Here is an 18,434-nt window from a genome sequence, read left to right on the forward strand (position 1 = left end):
GATGAAATGAACAGAGTAATACTTAGCAAAAATGTCAGAAACAACATTATGAGAAATTATTATTTGTAAACTTGTTGAGAAAACATTTTACATATCTCTATATCCATCACCATTTCTTAAACTGTACTTTCAGAACATCTGCTTTGGATCAACTTCTGTGGTTCTGGATGACTGATTGAAAGTTTTATCAGGGGTCCCTGATTTCCAAAAGTATAGACACCAACAACGTTTTTTAAAAAGCATCCATTTCTCATCATTTTTAGAACAACAATGTGCAGACAGTAAGAACAACTTACCAACTCTATCAGGAAGGACTTCGAGCGCAGAAACTCTCTCATCTTTATTAAGTTCTAGTCCATAAACACAGTCAAATCCATCGTACTTTATAAGATACAAAGAAGGGTTCACAGGCACCTGGTCCAGGACAGTCCCCTTCCATTGGGTGACAGGGCCGTTGCCCTCCCTCCAGCCGTGCTGGATCCTGCAGCCTACGATGTTCCGCCGGGGCTGGGACACAGGCTTGCTTGGTCCCACACTGCTCCGATGTTTTCTGTATTCACACACACAAAGTATTATCATCTCAAGAGAGTGCACATAAGATCCAACACCACCGCCAGCTACACTCCCTTTACAGACAGCCCCAAGGGACATGCACACTCCTGCCTGCCACACTCCGGCTTCGGCTTCGGGGACACAGGAGCTTGGCTCCTACCCCCATTAGTGGTGTTCACAGGTGAGGCCATGTCCAACAACAAACATTTGACATGGTTCGTTAGCAACAGGAGCATGCTGGGCACCTGAGCTGTGCACAGGCACAAAAAAACCATTTATCAATAGGAATGTAAGGCATACTCCCAAACACCAGCTTTTCAGCTTTCTCAGTTTTCCTTTAACTCAATTATCTAGGAATTGTCTGAATTAAAGAAAAGGAAGGAGTGACCAACAATAACGATATATGCACGCACTTCGTATGATAGCGCAACTGTGAATTCTGATATGTCACCTTCACAGGACCAAGAGACAACAAGAAAATCAGTAGAGCACACACTTCTGGGTGTATCTGGATGGGTCATGGGGGTCTGGCCTCCTTGGTCTGGGTACCTGATGCTCAAGAACGTACTGGCTGATGCTTGGGCTCTGCTCTCCCAGCTACCGTGAACAGAGAGTGCTCTGCCTGGTTACTTCCTTGTCAGGGTTCTGCCCTGGAGCTAGATGACTGCATACTGAATCTCCTGCAACTATGCACCAAGTCAAAACTTTCCTCTTTACAATGTGGGTGTCAGGCACTGTGTCTCAGCAATAGGAGAGCTAACACAGAGAAGTGGTACCACACAAGTGGGGTCATTGCTGTGTGACTGTACCTGACCATGTGGTTGGCTGATTGGTTGATTCATTTATTTATTTATTTGTTCCGGAAATTGAACTCACAACCTTGGGCTTGCCAAGGAGGTGCTGTGCCACCAAGCCAGACTATGTGGTTTAAAAAGCCTCTGGAACTCTTTTCCTGGAGGAGTGTAGAAAGGTTTGGAGACGTGAATTAGAGAGGTATTAGAAGGCAGAATGCAGTGCCTGACATATGATTCTGCTCGGAGCACAAAAGACCAAAATGCTGACAGTAAAAGTCAGGAGGAGGTTTCAACTGGGAACCAGGACTCCACAAGCATTAAGACTAGAGGTGTCAGTGTTACTCTGGCAGAAAGTCTACATTTTGCCCACATTCTGAGACTTTGCAAGGACGCTAATTTTAAGAGTGATTGATTAATTTGGTAGAGGAAATTAAGACAGGCTGTTGCATAGACACATTTCCTTTTGCAAAAGGCAATAGGAAATTTTCAGAAAAATTTAAATTGATGGCTCACAAAGAACTATGTATAAAGTTGAGGCCAAAAGAGGAACAGAAACTAGAGAGACTAGCACCATTGAAGCAAGCACTTTGTACAAGCACAAGAGGAAAGAGAACTTGAGGGCATCTCAAGAATCATCAAGCCCCCACCCATAGCAGGGTGAAGGGTGCAAAATATAAACCTTTCTATTGAGAAGACAGTCCCTGAGGTGCTGGAGAAAGGCCTCCCAGGGAATTGACTTTCTGGGATTCATTTCACTCTGCTAGCCATCAAGGCACTAAGAGGCTGCTGTAGCTTTGGCAAAAGGAGCCATCACTGCTGAGTTGGCAGGTGACTGGCAATGCCCATGAGACGCTAGTTTTACTGGCATGCACAACAGTTGTAGAGTCAAGAAAGTTTCCATCTAGACTGGAAAGAAAGGCCTGGGAGGCTCCGTATGCGCAAGACTGCAGTGGGAGAAGTTATGAAAACGAAGCCAAAGGTGCGGTGGAGACCCCAGGAGACTAAAGGTGCCAGGACAAAGATTATCTGCTGGGGAAAGCTGCAAATCATGCACAAAGCTACTCCAAGAGAGCTCACTTCGCCTGCAACACCAAGTCCATCAGGTTAGAACTGCCCATACCCGCTGAAACTCACATCACACCACCATGATCCTCCCGTGCCAGACAAGGAGCAGGAGGACTCAGCAGCAGCCGGTGGGGTGTGGGTCTTGCTTTGTCTGATTCTTTTCCATTGCTCTTCCTCCCTTTTAGAATGGGTGTGCTTATCCTGCATGTTGCACCTTGGGATTATGTAACTTTTTATTTTTACAGCAGTTCACAGCTAAGAATTTACATTATGCTGGACTTGTCTTAAATTAGACTTGAAAAATGCTGAAACTATTCAGACTTTAGGGAAAGACAATTGAGTTTCTGGTTGTAAGTTGGATAACTGTACTATGCTAGGGGAAATTGTGAACTTGCAATTTTCCCTAAAGTATGGTTTAAGGTTTGTATGAATGTGCAGCTGACCAGAAGGTAGACGGTGACTGTTAGTCTGACATGTCAACTTCCCTGTACTAAGAAACACCTAGCAGGTTAGTAAAGCACACTCCTGGGGCTGTCTGGTGGAGCGTGGTTTTGAGTACTACATACCCAAATGCAATGCCCGTTTCTTTGGCGCGTGTCGTCTGGCTCCACTCGACACTGGGACCTAATAAGCAACTTCTCTCTGCCCCGTCCCATACCATGTGGTTTCTGCCCTGGAGTGGGACGATCATCTAAATCTTTAGAATCTTCTAAACCATGAACCAAATTAAACCTCTCCTCCTTGAAGTTGTCGATATAGGTACTGTGTCTCAGGGACAGGAAAACTAACAAAGGTAATTACTTCAAAACTAAAAGAAACAGACAACTATTCCACCCAATACAACAGTCTAAAAATTCTTTTTCTACTGATTTAAACAACATGAATAAACCTTGGATTTAACTTTTACTGAAACTAGAATTCAGGCTAACTTACAACAATGCAATATTTCTCTAAAACACCTAACTCTTAGTCACACAATTTATGACAAATATTTAATGTAATATTACAAACACTTGATATCAAGTTACATTACTCCTGGAATACTAGCAACTGAAAAATTTATAACAATACATCAGCAAAGAAACTTTGTTTCACCTTGAAATCCAAAGACAAAGTATAATCCTTGGTCTATGCGCAAGCAGTAGGCCAAACCCAACTTGATGCTGATACACTGCAAAAGGAGAAACTGATGAAAGAACAAGTCCTGTCTCAGCTTTACCGGTAAAATACTCCTGCTGATGATACACCGTGAGTACTAGTTAACACCTGACACGTAACACACACGAGTTTTAAACAACGTACGGTAGGTTGTAATATTTAAAGTTATACTCTATACATTCTAAGTAGGAATAATTTATCCTGAACCAGTTACATAAACTCAGCCAAATTTAATATGCTGGAGGGCTGGTGAAGGGGACTTCCAGCACATATGGTCGCCATGGCCAACAAGCAGCACTCACCCAGGAGGGGGACGGTGAGGCCAGAAAACCACTGGGCTCTTTCTGCTCTCAGGGTACCCAACTGAGTGGGTAAACCCTCAGCACAGCAGGATGAGAGGGCAGAGGACATGAAGGGAGATCCCCAAAGGCAGAGCTCAGAAAGGGGACAGAGATGGCTACTCGGAGGACTTTAAATTTGTCACAAGAAACCAGCAGAGGCAGATTCAGAGCTCTCCAGACAAAGAAGTCATCTTGGCACCTCCCTCCTCATTTAGGTGAGCAGACTGAGGATCTGCAAGTGCACGGAGACCATCTACACGCTCTCCTGCAGTGGTCTGTGGAGGTCTCTGCCTGCAAGCCACAGGAATCAACTCATGTAACAAATCTCTTCTATATTTATCCTCCTCTGGTTTTGTTTACCTGAAAACCCTAATTAACATAGGAACATATACATCAAAAACAGAAAATCTCAGAAAAGACACAGCTAAGACACGTGAGAAAAGTCAAACAAAGTAAAGAAACAGCTAGCAATTTTGGGGGTGGGCAGAGGAAAGAAATTAAACAAGAAGACTAAACAGAGGAACTAGAAGAAATGACACCAGGGGTGCTTATAAAGGGAAAGGATGGTGAAAAGGACACAGATGGAGCAAAAATGAGTTCAGAGACAGTGACAGACACAGCATCTATATGACAGAACCTGAAATCCAAGAAATGGGAAAAAACAATACTAAAAACCATAATTCAAAAAAAATTTCCTCAAATAAAACTTGAACAAATGCAAGAATGACTGGTGCTAAGTCATCTCAGTAAATGGATTTTAAAGAAAATAACACCCTTTGGGCCTTCAGGCAAAAGGATCAAATCAAGTATAAAGTAAAGAAAATCAGATTTTGGCAGCACAATTTATGCCAGAAGATAATGGGGTAACTAACTTAAACCTTTTCAGAGCAAAGAGATGTACGGCAAGGGTTTTGTAGCCAGCTAAGATTATAAAGTATAATACCAAGTAGAAAGGTCCGAGGTAAAACTGTAAGGAACACATACGGACGCAGAAGGCTGGTCTCACGAGGGCCTCCTGAAAAAGTCACAGGCCCACGTGCTTCAGACCATCAAGGAGGCTTCGGGACAGGACGGGCGGAAACAACACATGTTCTGAGCTGCACAACAAGCAGTCGGGAGCACCCTCAGCACAGCCAAAGCTCCCTGCTCACCGACCAGCAGCCTCCCTCTGTGCCTCCCTCACACAGACGGTCACTTAGCATGTTCTACATGCACCTTCCACATAATTACACACACGCGCGCGCGCGCACACACACACACACACACACACCTCCAGGGACCCTGTTTTACTGATACGCTGCTCACAGAACTGCAGCCATGTACAGCAAGGGTGACACTGACACAACGACCATCACCCAGCAGCAAACACCTGAGCCTGTCTACATTTCTTGCCACTGAGAATGATGCTGTTAAGAGTTCGTTAGCACCTGCACAACCTTTCCTAACAAATGTCTGTATTTTATGGTAAGAAATGATAAAACAAACTGTTATTTATAAATGTGTTTTATGCATTCATCACATCCCTTTATTCTCTCATATATATACATGTGTGTGTGTATATATACATATATATATGTATAATATTTATAGGTTACAAAGTTCACTCTGTGAATTTTTTTCCAACTGTTGCAGGTCCCACCCTGCCCAAAGCCACATAAGTAGAACCATACAGGTCAAACTCATGTGGTTAAGAGTTAAGTTCTAACCACACGAATTTAACACAACTCTCAAAGCTGGAAGAAACTATTCACAGTAAGGACTGACTAGACATCTTCTAAGACATGAATGAAAAACTGCATTTAACTCAGACACCAAAAACAAGACATCGATCTGAAACTTAACAGAGAGATAAGAGCAAAATAAAGCATGAAGCCTGTAATTCATTACTCCCAACACTCAGAACTCAAAGAAAGATTTTTATACATTTTTGTAATTTCTAGAAATATACCATGAAATTCAATTGGCCATTTTAGGAAATAGGTGCTGAAGATTACATTTCTCTTTTAGAATATAACAATTCTTTTCAAGGGGCTAGGGATTTAGCTCAGCGGCATAAGCACCTGCCTTACAAGCAGGCAGTCGTGAGTTCGATCCCTGGTACCAATAAAAAGGAAAGAAAAAAAAAAAAAAAGAATTCTTTTCAGCAACACTTTTTCCCCCTTCAAATAAATAATTATATTTATTTATTTTTTTGTTGTTGTTGATTTCTGGGTGGCCAAAACCCCAATGACTCTTGACAGCACTGGGCCTTCTTCAGACTGAGCGCAAAGGCTAAGGTAGGTGCCCAGACCTCACTGAGCAAAGGGTTCAACCACATGCACCACTCTACAACTTACAGACTCCCTTTACTTGAGAACAGCAGGAAAATAGGGCACTTTGCCAGTGTGCTAATCAATCTTCCGTGTCCACTTGGCTATGCCACAGTATTCAAGACACCTGGTAAGTAACAGCGTAGCTGTCACCTGTGAAGGTTGCCAAGCCAGAACTGACATGCACACCTGCACACTGAAAGCTCCCTGCCTGGGACAGCCCTGGTTCAGAGCTGCTGCACCACTCCTACCTTGCCTGGCCCACAGGCTCAGGACTCCTCAGCCCCTTAAGCAGAGACAGTTGGGTAACGTGGCCTCCTCCCTCCATGCACCTATGCACCTGTCCCCTCTGCCTGCTGTTTCTCTGGACAGTGCTACAGCCAGAGTGGGTTCTTGTCTACATTCAAAGGCATAAGTTTCAGCACTTTCATTTTTAACAAAACCAATAGGACTCAGCCAGAAACAATTTCCACTCAGTTGCTCATCCTTCCTACACTTACCAGTAGCCTTTTTCTGTAAGCAGGATTATCTGCGGCTCCTCCTGACAGTAGTCAATCATGTTTCAGGACAGCAGTTTCCACAGTGGCCAGCTCTGGGGACTGGAATACCATCTTCCCCCTCCTTGGCATACGGTAAGCATCTCAGGTCCCCTCATCCCCTCAGCAAGAGCCTGCTCAAAGTGGCTCCAGGATCATCTGTTTGTGGCACTGGAACTAAGTCCACATCCTTTGCACTGAGCTGCATCCCCAGTCCTGTTTCACTTCCACTAGAAGTGCATCTCTAGAAGTCACCAGACTGCCCATGCTGGCCTGTCTCAGCTTCCTAGAGCGTTAGAATCACAGGTGTATGCAACCACACAGAGCCACTGTTCTTTCGTTTTGAAGATACACAATCCTTTTTAGGTGGATCTTACCTTCTTCTAAGTAAGACAATTTATCTCCCTTTCTTCCTTTATTTATATAGGTACAATGACGAAGTTCCTTTTCACCAAATGAAGCTGCTAGTGTAAGGAGTCTTATCTGTAATCTTCCAGCAGTTACCTTTAACTTTCCAAGGGTTCTTATACTTCCATTTTTCTACCAAAATCTATGATTAAAGCCTACACTTTTCCTTCCTTACATAAAGTAAGATTAAATCAACTAAAAAAAACTTAGTTAAAAAAATCCTCAAGTCCTCGCACTCCCACTGCATTGCTGAATTTAGGCCTCTGATGCTGATCACCTGCACTCTGCTAACTGTCTTAGGGTTCTAGGTCTGGTGTTCTGGTTCCTGAGACAGGGTCTTGCTGTGTGGATGTATAGTAAGGCTGTCCCCTTACATGTGCTACAGGGCCCAGACCACACCTACTTTTAATAACTTTATTTAAAACACTATTTAGAAATAAAAGTTTTTTGTTTTCCATTAATACTGTCATGTTTTATAAATATGTCCTGTTAATTAAGATAAAGTTCAGAAACAAACACTCTTAAGATTCTTGCAAGCCAAGAATTATTATTTTGCCCTCATCTCTGAACTGCCTAGATATACAAGTCAGGCTACCACCATCTTCCACATTCAGTATATGAGCTGAACAATAACTTTCTTTTATCTCATAGGGTTGTAGGTATTAGATGTCAATTTGATCCTTGTTCCTTGGTGGGGAACCTGTTTTTCTTTTCGGGTTACTTGTAGAATTCTTTGTTCCTTGATTTTCAAATGTCACCAGGATTTGACACATTTTTTTTTCTTTTCTTTTTTTTTTTTTTTTGTCTTTTTCCTTTTTATCGGTACCGGGGATCGAACTCATGACTGCCTGCTTGCAAGGCAGGCGCTTATGCCGCTGAGCTAAATCCCCAGCCCTGGATTTGACACATTTTAAACTATTCATTACTAAAACCTGGTCCCTTTAAAAGGAGCTGAGCAAACTCTCTTCCATATTTATTCTTTTTTCTTTCATTCCCTTTAGAATCTCATTAACAAAAGGTAACACCTTTAGATCAATCCTCCACGGTCTGCCTTCACATTCTTTCCATTTTGAATAAACCCTAAATTCCCTCAATTACATAGAAGTCTTACTTTCAGCTTATCTGTTAAATGTCTTACATGATATTTTCGTTTTTCTTTTTTTTTTTGAGACAGTGTCTCACTGTGTAGCCTAGGCTGGCCTCAAACTCATAGTAATCCTCCTGCCTCAGCCTCCCAGTGCTGGGACTACTGATGTGTTCCACAATGCATTTTCTATTTCTAAGAACTAGTTTTTACCATCTAATTGGGAATGGCTGTACTAACCACATTTTCCAATATATGAGGACAGTTTTTATACACAGGCCCCAGCCCGAATTTTCCCACAAATGCGTTAGGGCCGGCTGGCAGGGTGCCTCTCCAACTCCCCATTAGCTGGGGATCCCTGCCTTCTTGGAGTGTCACTGATGATCTGTGGTGCTCTCACTCAGAGATGCAGGCCAAGACTGTGACCTGCAGCTACAACGCGTACCCTCAGCCTAAGGAGAGTCCCTGGTCACTGCACACCATGCGGGCTCTGGGGACAGCAGCGAAGTCTAGGCAGGTGTATGGCATTCAGGAGGCGAGCAGTGACTCCAAGGGGAAGGGAGCAGAGCCTCGCACCTGCATTCCAATGCCAGGTCCACCTCTTCCTTTATGACTGCAGTCTGTGCCCCAAGCCACTACCCTAAGTCTGCACGGCCTTTCCCATATTGGACCCCGACAGTCTTCTAAGGCCAGACTCAATGCTCACTTTGTGTAGATCATTGTTTTCAGCACTCTTATTACAGCACTTTTGATATGACTTCTTCCCACCTGCTCACCTAGATTTCTCATGCCCTGGTCTGCCAGTAGGATGACTCCTTTCCATTAGTAACAGGCACAACACGTGCTGATCACTTTACTGCAAATCATGGTACAGTGCCACTTTCTAGCCACTTCACCAAGACACCCAACCTTCCTAAGTGAATGATCTGGCAGCCCACAGCTCAAGTTTTACCCCAGGAGGATCTATATCTCTGTAAATCCACATCTGGGAATCTACAAAAAGAAACTGATGGATATGCAAAAAAGTTAACAGAAGAAATAAAACACAAAATACTCCATAAAATAAAAAATACTCAATAAGCCAATTGTGATGCAACATGCCTATTATAATCCCAACACAAGAAGTTGAGGCAGTAAGACCACTGCGAATTCAAGGTCAGCCTGGGCCGCACAGTGAGTTCAGGGTCAGCCCGAATCACAGTAAGACTCTCAAAGAACCACCACCACCCAAAACAAAACCGAAACCCTCAACAGGCTCCATTGATTAACTGTAGTATGTTATATATTGCTAGAATAAATTAATCATATAACTATTAAAATCATGGCAAATGTAAAGGGTTTTTTTTTTTTTTTGGTCTTTTTCATTTTTATCGGTACCAGGGACGAACTCACGACCGCCTGCTTGCAAGGCAGGTGCTTATGCCGCTGAGCTAAATCCCCAGCCCAAATGTAAAGGCTTTTAAAAACACAAATATTAAAAACTACATGAAAATAATTTTACACACAATTACTCATAAAGGTATTTTTAAAGATTTAAAATACACAATACATTATTAAAAGCTTCCTCTGTGTTTGCCGGTATTCTCAGATTTTTCTACAATGACAAGTATTTCACTTTTACAGTAAGGTTAGTTTTCATTTACTGCTAACCTGAGACAAGAAGTTACATATAAAAGCAGACTTATTTAATTCTAACGACACAGATTTCTTCACTTAATTTCTGTTGTCCTTTTTGTTAAGAGCAGTTCTATTTTTAGAGTATTAATCTATTCATTCCAAAAGAACTGAAATACAGTATCATAGCATTTCTAATTACTTAGTGAACAACTTAGATCTGAGGTGAGTTTTCCCGCCACAAGCACTGATGGTAAAGATGAGCGGTGATTAGAATGGCATACTATTCATCACACACTCTTGGGACCGCTGCAATTGGCAGGTTCCCCGCCGAGAGGTTCCGATTGGAACTGGCAGTTGAACAGGGTGGCCTGTACACATCTCAGTGGGTCTCTGATTACAGTATTGCAAAGATAGGCACTGATTTAGCAGACCAAATGTCATCAGATTACAGTCCATAAGGAAAACACTAAAATGGTATCAGAGACTGTAACAGCTTATTTGAGGTATAGTACAGTGGTTGTACATAGGTATTAAATACACTGGCAATAGGGTGCTTGTAAGGTAGCCATGTTAAAATTTAGGGAATTGGTTACTGATGAACTATTAAGGCTCGAAGAAATGCCATGAGCACAATTACTGGAAAAAAATTCACTCTGTTAAAGCTTACTTAGAATCAACAAGAAATTGCGTGTTTAAAAAAATGCACGTAAGTCATATGGAGAATGTTACAGAAAATCATCTGCCAAGCTTGGTAATACACTCCTATAATTTCAGCACTTGGGAGGCTGAGGCAGGAGGACCACCGTGAATGAGGCCAGCCTGAACTACACTGCAAGACATTCTCAAAAAAAAAAAAAGAGAGAGAGAGAAGGGAATAATGGGTGCCACTGTGGCTACAAAAAAAGTTGTGACATTCTGCATATACTATACAATTCAGCCACCATTACATGTAAAATGTTTTAAAGACAAAATAAATCTGGTAATAACGGTAGTAATTTCTAAGCCATATGAATAGGATTTCTATTTGGGCAGTAATTACTCAAACCAATGCAAATAGACTCAATTTATAGGATTTGTATTGATTTTATTAATGAAAGAGCTTAGATCCATTTGTACAAGGTGCCAAGGGGAGAACCAAGCAGCAGGCATGTGCCAAACCAAAACCATGTTTTCCAGTTTCTGAGCCCTGAATGTACAAACTGCTTGGCAGCTGCAAGTAACAAGTTGGTGCAAGGCTGAAAGTGTCATATACTATGTCAGACATTCTATGTCATGACGTTCTAAGTTAATACCTGCCACAATATGGGCGTGGTGGCACACGCCTAAAAGATCAGCCTTCTGGAGGCAGAGGCAGGAGGTTCACAAGTTGGGGTCCATTCTTGGCAGCTGTGCAACACAGAAAGATGCTGTCTCAAAAATTTAGACAGAGGCTGAGGATGTCAACACCATGATGTGTTTAGGTGCCTTGCACCAAGTGTCACCCAGTCCACACATCTGTGACTTAAATGACTGATTTTTCATCAGACACCAAACCCTGTGGCCCAGGGACTATGGTGTGGCATGAGACAGTCCTGTTTCTGAGCCCTAGACATAATCGATGATGAACTGTAGGCCTGTGGACAAGTTAATCTCCTGTGGCATCAGCTTCCTCATCTAAGTGCTCAGTTTCTCCATGACAGAGAAACCACAGAAACTACACGAAACCACACCAGGGATGAAGAGGAAGTCAAACGACATTCTCCATCAATGGATTAGTACTTGATTCTTAAAAAGTGGAAGAAAAAAGAAATTGTTGGCAATGCATCTATTTAGTGATTAGTAGATCCTAGTCTACTTTTGCAATGTGTGTTAGTTTTGAGACCAGCCTAGGCTATAAAGCGAGTCCGAGGCCAGCCTGAACTACATAGTGAGACCCCCGTCTCAAAACCCCCCCCACGCCAAAAGTGAAATAGTGAAAAACATACCAAAACACAGCTAACCTTTCTAACAGTCTCTTCAAATGGAAAGTTGTACCCTATTCAATTGGGGGAGGGGGAGATAAAAATAATCACTATATAATTAAATGTGTTCATATTAAACTTTCCAGCTCTGTTTTCTTTTCAAGGTACACTTTTAAGGCATTTCCCAAACAATGTCATGCTGAGCCCAGAAAGGGTTCTCCAACATTTCTAGTGATTTAAAATCAAACACAAGGGGGCAGGGAGAAGTAGCTCAACAGTGAAGCACTTGCTTATTACACACACACACACACACACACACACACACACACACACACTCACACTCACACACAGGAGGGGGGAAGAACAAAGGGAAGGAGACCACACTACGTGGCACTTCCTGTGTGGTGTGTACTTCTGACCCAACACACGAATGCTCCCTGCACCTGACAGGACAGCAGAGTGCTCTGGGTGCTGCTGTGATCCCCCCTCAGGCAACCATAGACACTTCCATGTGCAGGTCCGTCCTCAGCTCACTCTTACTACCCTGGGAGGCCACAGGAGCATGGCCGTCACTGGAAACCAAGGCCACACACAGGGAACGCCAAGATTCCTCAAATCACACCTGAAAGCAACTCAGAAGAGAGAAGACATAGGTCTGTGCTTTTTATAATATTTGATTTCTGTAAAAATCTCACTGCTTAAAGCTGAAAGCCGCACTGCTCTGTAGCACCTGCCTTCAGACATGGGTAGGCCAAGCCTCACAGGTGAGGAGTCTCACAGGAAGCTTGCAGCAGCCACCAGGCAGCCCCTCCGAGGCTCCACACTCCCCTGCTCCCTCCATTTCATCATGTTAGCAGCCACCACTTGGGAAAGTGGGGACTGTTATTCGGTCTACTGAGTGCCTCCACCCATTTTCAGGTTTGTACTGAGAACAGGAAAAGAGAAATGATACCGTCTCCATTCATTCCATTTCAGCTTTGCTCTTTTGCTGCACAGCAAGGTATTCCAGTCTTTGAGATGACGTGTGCCTGCTAAGACACCAAGTCAAGTTCTCCACAACATGGCACATAAAAGAGAGATTCTTCCATTTGGTATGCACATGAACTCTTAAGTTTTTAAAAAGGTAAGTGTTTAACTTTTTATACTTTTTTCTTTCTTTAAAAAAAAAAAAAAAAAACAAAAAACAAAAAACAAAAAAACACGGTCTATGTAGTTCAGATTGGCCTTGAACTCAGTGTAGTCCAAGCTGGCTTTAAACTCACGGCAATTCTCCTGCCTCAGCCTCCCCAGTGCTAGAATTACAAGTGTGCACCACCACACCCATCAATCTCTTGTCATTTAGGGAGACAAATCCATAACATAGGTCTGTGTCTGTCCTGAGGGACTCATCTCTCTGCCCTTATCATGCATTACTAAAAAAATAGAAGACAAACTTACGATATTCAGATACACAGTACTGCTCAGGAGGACATGGAAACTCCTGTGCAAGTATAAAAATGGCTAACAGAACATACATTATCATTCTCCAAGTCTTCTATTTTAAGTGACAGAATCTATTTTAAATGAACTATTTTGGTCTTGCAAAGCTGATACTTCAGTTGTTTTTTGCCTGCACTACCTAATATTTATGACGTATAATTGTTTTTACTGCTATCTTTAATATGAAGCAAGAGACAGCTCACCATTTACAGTAATGACACGATAATGAGTATGCAGTTACCACACAAACTGTCACTTCACCACACATAGGAGAACTATGTATGGAAAGTGACAAGCAAGAGAATGAAGTCTGAGAAACATTTTATTAAACCTCAAGAAAACCTTCGAATTTTTACTTCCTAGATTATACTGCACATCGTAACTAGTTTGGTTCAACTGCTGCTAATCGTCCAGATCTTCCGTGGCCAACAGGCCTGTCCTTCTCTACAGTGCAGTGACTAAGGTGCAGAGTGACCATCTGCCAAGTCACTGCCACTGTGTCTCAGGCAGTGCAGGGCAAGGGAAGAGTCTGTTCCATATTTAATAAGCTCTTACTGAGAAGATTCTCACAGTTCCAACAGATTATTAACAGCAGCATTTCCAGGATAAAGCAGCACTTTCAGCAATGCAGGAAAAAGTGACTTCTGTACCTGGCACCTACTGACTTGCAGGATTTGGTGGTGGTGGTGGTTGTGAGTTACCAGAAATCGAACTCAGAACCTTGTGCTTTCCAGGCAGGCACTTATGCCATTGAGCTGTATTCCAGGGCCCGACTTGCAGCATTAAGAACACATTTATCACTTTTTTCCTTGATGGTACAGAGAACTCACTTTACACACACAGCTACTTAGTTTTCATTCATCCACCACAGTGCTACAAAGCAGAGTAGGATGACCCTACACTACCGGCAGTCTTTCAGTGCAAAACAGCACACTTCGGACTGCACCAGGAGGGAAACCCTGTAACCACCCTGCTCGCCAACAGTGTTCTCACCACCCAGCCAGCTCCAGGGCAGCCAGGAGGGAGACTGACTCACAGGCTTGTAGCAGCTGAAGGGCACAGCTGGTACACTCCAGCCACGTCAAGGAGGGAAGGGACAGGGAAGACTACACCACGTTTCTCCCTGGGGATCAGCCACAGTGAGCTGAGAACCCCCTCCCACATGCTAAGCAGCCAAGGGCCACCCATGCGGTCTGAAAACAGGATCAAACAGCTTACTTGTGGGATGTCCTCTTCTTCATCATGTGTGCAGACACTCCGGCATGGCCTACAAGATAGGTGAGTTACAGTCAATGAAAAGTAGGTAAAAAGAGTACTGTAGAACTTAAGAGTAATATAATCTGAGTAACTGCTTACATCAGTCCTAAAAATATATTATTAATAGTCAGCATGGAAGAAAACCATTCATTTAACTTCTAAAAAGGAGGAATTATAGGCAGACAACCTGCTAAGAGCCACACTTCTCTAAAACCCCTAAAAACACAAACCCAATCATGTGGACAAAACATGTGGTTTCTTCTAAAACCCCTAAAAACACAAACCCAATCATGTGGACAAAACAGCAACAGTGAGTGACAATCCTACCCAGAAGATACTAAATGGTATAGAACTATGTTCTTGTAAAGGAAACAACAGGACAAAATATATGAAGCATCTAGTTTCAGATAGTGGTTGACAGGCAATGAAAGCAGAAAAGTAATCCAGGAATTCCTTGCCAGCCAAGTTCATTCCTGAGTCTGAACACTGCATGTACAGACGAAGCCAGGAAGAACGTCATGGTTTTGCCAAGTGGCAAGTCAGATAGCAGTCAGGGAACAATGGTGGCTGGAAATGTGGACCCAAGGGCAGGAAAGGAGGGGACCTCCAAAAATCTACATGGACTATGGAGGCTTCCATTTTTGGCTACATGCAAATTTGGAGGCAATTCAGAAAAGCCACTAACAAGTACAACTGCCTTCAACACCTTGGGCAGTAGTAAAAAAACACAACACAAAATACAGTGTTACTTTCTGTCAAAGTTGCAATAGCCCTGCAATACAGATCTATCCCTCATAGTTGCTTGCCAAATAAAATTCAATACTCTTTTTAAAGGACATGTGGTCAACAACACAACACTTCAAATGTCCAACACTCCACCAAAAATTACTGCACATGTAAGACCTGGGCTGTAGCGCAGTGGTAGAGCACTTGCCTAGTATATACAAAGGCCTGTGTTTGATCTGCTATCCCATAGTAAATAAAATTTAAAGCAAAAAACCCTTCAAACAGAAAAATCAAAGTACTGAGGATGGAGTTCTGTGTCAGAATGCTTGTCCAGCGTGCTTGAGGTCCTGGGTTCACGTCACAGTACTGACCCCAAAGAAGGAAAAAAAAGAAAAACAGAAAAATGTAAAGCATGAGGGAAAAAAAACACCAACTACTGAAACGAAAAACAAAGAGATCACTGACAGTGATTAACAAATAGCACAACAGATCTAGCAGACAAAGTCCCTGTTACAGTTTTTGTCTAGATGTTCCCCAAAGCCTCATGCACTTTTAGATGGGGCATTTCTGGAAATAGGTGAACCTAGAACATGTGACTGATTCCAGATCAATGCTGGGATTAAGGGTAGGTGACTTCTGGATCAGTCCACTGATTGGATTGACAATAACCTGATCCCAGTAGACCAGATACAATATAAGGGGCAGACAGTGACTTGTCTCCTCTTGTTGCTTTTGCTGTGATCTGTGACCATGAACTGTCTTTTGCTGTTTTAAGATCCTACCCTGCCTTGGAGTCAGTCGATCATGAACTGAAACCTCTATAAACTGTGAGCTAAATAAATCTTTCCACCTTTAACTTTGGGTGTTCAGTATTTTATCTCAGCATGGATAGAAAAGTAACTATGATAACAATCAATGAACTTGACAAACAGCACAAATTAAAATGGTACATGTGTGCAAACCCACACAAATGGGATTTTCAAAGAATTTAGGAATGCATACAGTGATACCAACAGGGCTAACCCTGGACCCCAGACTCTAAGAAAGAGAGCAGAAAGGAGTAAGAGCAAAAAACTGTAGAAAGTTTTCTGCTTGTGACCAAAAGCAGTCATAGAGCTAACAAATTCAATAAAGGCAAAGCAAGATTTAAAAAGGAAAATCCTGTCAGAGCACTTCCTAGTCAAATTTCCAAAAAACATTAATAAAAGTTTTGTTTTGTTTTATTTTTTGAAACAGGGTCTCATAAGGCTGGTTCACTAGGCAGCCGGCCCTGAGCTTGAACTGATCCTCCTGTTCCCATCTCCAGAGCACTGGGGATTACAGGAGCATGCCACCATGCTGGCAATAAAAATAATTTTTAAAACAAGCCAAAGATGGCAGGTGTCGTGGTTATGTTCCTGCTCATAATCCCAGAATTCTGGGAGGCTGAGTCAGAAAATTGCAGATTTGAGCTCAGCCTGGGCAACTTGCAATTTAATGAAACCTTCCCTCAAAAAATAATAAAGCATCAGATGTAGTGGCACACACCTGCAATCCCAGCACTCAGGAAGCTGAGGCAGGAAGACCTCTGTGAGTTGAGGCCAGACTATGCTACACAGCAAGACCTTGTATCAAAAACTAAAGAGAAAGAAAGAAAAACGTGGGGGTAGAATGTAGCTCAGTGTAAACACCAGTTATGCCATGAAACAAAAAAGAGAGAAAGGAGCCAAAGAACAGGAGACACATTAAATAGAGACAGTCCCCAGATTTGTTGTTTAAAGACAATGCAAACCAGAATACAGCAGAATAAATCTAAGGCGCTACAAAATGAGCAATCAGCTTGTCTACTTATGGACAACCCTATATTTAAGCAAAAGTATTTTCCTGCTCCAGCACAACACTAAATAAAGAGTCTGATTGTACCAATTAAACTAGAGAAGGGAAGAACCAATTATTAATAGATAAATTAACTTCAGGACAAACAACTACTATACTTCAACAGGACATTTCAAAATGGTAAGAAGGTAAATTAACCAAGAAGCATAATAATCTTAAATATATACAAACCTAATTATAGAGTACTAACACCCAAATGGTGAAGCAAAAACTGACAGAAATGAAGATAGTCATAGCCATAATTACATTTAATTATACAACTCTCACCAACTGAGGTAACAAGTGGGAAAAGAACCAGAAAAGACAGAGAAGAGCTGACTATCATCAACAACTGACCTGAAATGAATAATGCCAAAATTCGTATTTTTCCTAGTTCACATGGGAAAATTCACCCAGACACACAGGCTATTCTGAGTCACAATGCAAGTCTCAAAACACCTACAAAAATTTGAAATACTACAAAATAACATTCTCTCTTACCACATCACGATTAAACAGTAACTCTGAAATGAAACAATAACTTTGCAACTATTCTGAAATGAACAATACAAATCTATCTGGAAAGGTAAGTAACTGTCCTTAACTCATGACTCCAGGACAAAGGGCATTTCAGATACTGTGAATGCAATAAAAATGAGAACACAATGGCATCAAAATTTGGGGATGCAACAAAAGCAGTGATCACTATGTGCATCAGGAATGCACATTTAAATGATGGCTCTAAAGGAAAAGAGTTCTGTGCCAAGAAGCTGGAACAGCAGGCCTTGGGGGAGGGGGACCTGATTACCAACTGTACATCTTCAAAACACACATTTCTATCACGGATGAATTTATAATTCCTCAAAGCCAACTGAATAACGACATGTACAACTGTCCTAGAAGGCCAGATCAGAGAGGTCTCACTGCCAAGAGTGCTATCTTATCCCACCCCCAGCACACTCATGCACTGGGAGAGGTCCGAGGACAGCTACACAATGGAGGAAGTGTGTCACAGACCCAAATGGTGAGACAAGACACTGGCCGGGAGACAAGCAGGTACATACCTCCCCAAGGCATACCCAGGTCCCCCTGACCGCAAACAGGAAGAAGGAGGTCTGAAGTGAGAACAGAGGTGGTCAGAACAGAGGTTAGCTCCGATCTCTAGACTGCCCCAGACGTTACCACCCCCCTTTGGCACCTTGTTCCATACATGTGCACATACACATGCGTGTGGACCCAACCCCATGCTGGGCATGCTGGGCGCTGGCTTGTAGGAAACGGTGCCTCAGTGCGAACCAGTCTGGGCGGTCACTG

At 42.5% G+C, this 18,434-nt stretch overlaps 1 protein-coding gene across 7 annotated transcripts in view; it reads right to left on the minus strand.

Moving 5' to 3' along the window:
* Spin1 (spindlin 1) overlaps nucleotides 1-18,434 on the minus strand; it is an 80,286-nt gene that overhangs the window by 12,090 nt on the left and 49,762 nt on the right. For 6 of the 7 annotated variants that reach the window (XM_063227281.1, XM_063227278.1, XM_063227277.1 and 3 more), the window contains 2 exons: nucleotides 14,502-14,550; nucleotides 297-550 (listed from right to left, as the gene is read on the minus strand). In XM_063227281.1, coding sequence (XP_063083351.1) covers nucleotides 297-550; nucleotides 14,502-14,550 — 303 coding nt within the window. Of the gene's footprint in view, nucleotides 1-296; nucleotides 551-3,506; nucleotides 3,583-14,501; nucleotides 14,551-18,434 lie in introns of those variants that run through there. The other variant, XM_063227283.1, reaches the window with a different exon arrangement.

This window comes from Cavia porcellus, unplaced genomic scaffold (assembly GCF_034190915.1).
Source record: "Cavia porcellus strain 051 isolate PalLab524CR breed Dunkin Hartley unplaced genomic scaffold, mCavPor4.1 scaffold_17, whole genome shotgun sequence".
Taxonomy (NCBI): domain Eukaryota; kingdom Metazoa; phylum Chordata; class Mammalia; order Rodentia; family Caviidae; genus Cavia; species Cavia porcellus.